Consider the following 1647-nt stretch of genomic DNA (forward strand, 5'->3'; position numbering starts at 1 on the left):
AGGGAGAGAGGGAGAGAGAGGGAGAGGGAGAGGCAAAGAGAGGGAGAGAGAGGGAGAGAGAGGGAGAGAGAGAGAGGGGAAAAAGTTCTCTGATGATGGGCTCCAGTACAAGCTTGGAAGAATAAAGCTTTGGTCCTGGTGACTGACTCAGATTGGATTCTAAGGCCACTATTCTTCAACATCACACAATCTAAATGTGTTTCGGTGTGTTCTCACTGCGATTCCCAATAATCAGGTATAAGCAAAAAAAAAAAAAAAATGTGGTTGACACCAGGTTGGGGATATCCAGAATAAATATCTTTGCAGTCTGCAGATACAGAAACAGTTTTAATCAAAGATTCAGAGACCGGAAACAGACGAACTCTGGAGGTTTCTGACCAGACCTACCTTTTCTCCAGGATTAACGCCACATTCAGAAGTCTTTTGTTAAATCCTTTGATTCATATCTTGAGAATGTGGTTGCAACATAGAGTTGTGTGGCATTTGAGACATCACTTTTTTTTTTAACCCGTTGGGGTAGGGAGTGTAAAGAGTGTAAAGTGGAATTTTAATGTGACTTACTTTAGAGCGGGTTGGAAATTGAACAATTACAGCACAACAAAGCCTGGAAATGGAGTTGAACCTTTCTTCTGTGTCCATATTTACACACAAGCCTGAGAATCGAATCTGCCCTGAAATATTTACGGGAGTGTTTCTCAACCTTGATAATTTTAAGATAGATAGACTTCAACTCCCAGAATTCCCCAGCCAGCATGATTGGCTGGGGAACTCTGGGACTTGAGGTCCGCACAGCTGAAAGTTGCCAAAGTTGAGAAATACTGATTTATGGAATCAACATTTGCATTTCATTCAATGGCCTCCTGCGTCAGACCAAGGTAGCCGTGACAAGCCAAGCACATTGTCCTAAAGTGGCATCTGATAACCATTTCTTTCCCTTCTCCAAACAGATTTTAGAAAAAGGGAGCCCCTACCCTTTAATCATCTTGCCTCAATTTGGGGGATACTGGATCGAAGACCCCGAGAACCTCAGCACCCCCACTTCCTCCGAAAGCAGCATCTGTGATGAAGAGGAGGAACTGCTCAGCCCCAGCACTTACGGCTACAAACTGGAGTGCAAAGGTGAAGCCAAGGCATATCGGAAACATTTCTTAGGAAAGGTTAGTGGGAAAGGAGGCGTGTGCTCCATTACACACATGGTTATGCGGAGCTTAAAGGCTTGAACAAACTTCTGTGGCATTGCATGTCAGGGAATATTTGCATAATGAATGAATGAATGAATGAATGAATGAATGAATGAATGAATGAATGAATGAATGATAATCTTTATTGTTCATTTTTTCCTGTGGGCACAACGGCACACATTAAAAATGAAATTTAGTTGCTTGCTCTCTAGTGTACGCATACATAACACACATTTAAAAACATACTATATACAACATACGTATAGACCTATACAGGGCTTTTTTTCTCGGAGAAAAGGTGGCGGAACTCAAACCTGGCCACGCCCTCATCAAACCCTAGGACCGCCCCTTTAGAGAACAGGAATGCAAGTAAAATTTGGGAGGGGCTATTTCCGGTGTGGGAGGGGCTATTTCCGGTGCGGCCGGCCCGGAAAAAGGTGCCGGAACGCGGTTCCGCCGCGTTCCG

General features: G+C 43.9%; 1 protein-coding gene across 1 annotated transcript in view; it reads left to right on the forward strand.

Moving 5' to 3' along the window:
* Positions 1 to 947: 947 nt before the first annotated feature.
* The window catches only part of LOC107300569 (rap1 GTPase-activating protein 2-like), a gene marked incomplete at both ends in the record, with an annotated part of 10088 nt that continues 9388 nt past the window's right edge, over positions 948 to 1647 (forward strand). The window contains one exon of the mRNA XM_015829883.1: positions 948 to 1157. Within this exon, the coding sequence (XP_015685369.1) occupies positions 948 to 1157 (210 nt within the window). The remainder of the gene's footprint in view (positions 1158 to 1647) is intronic.

This window comes from Protobothrops mucrosquamatus, unplaced genomic scaffold (genome assembly GCF_001527695.2).
Source record: "Protobothrops mucrosquamatus isolate PMUCROS unplaced genomic scaffold, P.Mucros_1.0 scaffold7472, whole genome shotgun sequence".
NCBI lineage: Eukaryota > Metazoa > Chordata > Lepidosauria > Squamata > Viperidae > Protobothrops > Protobothrops mucrosquamatus.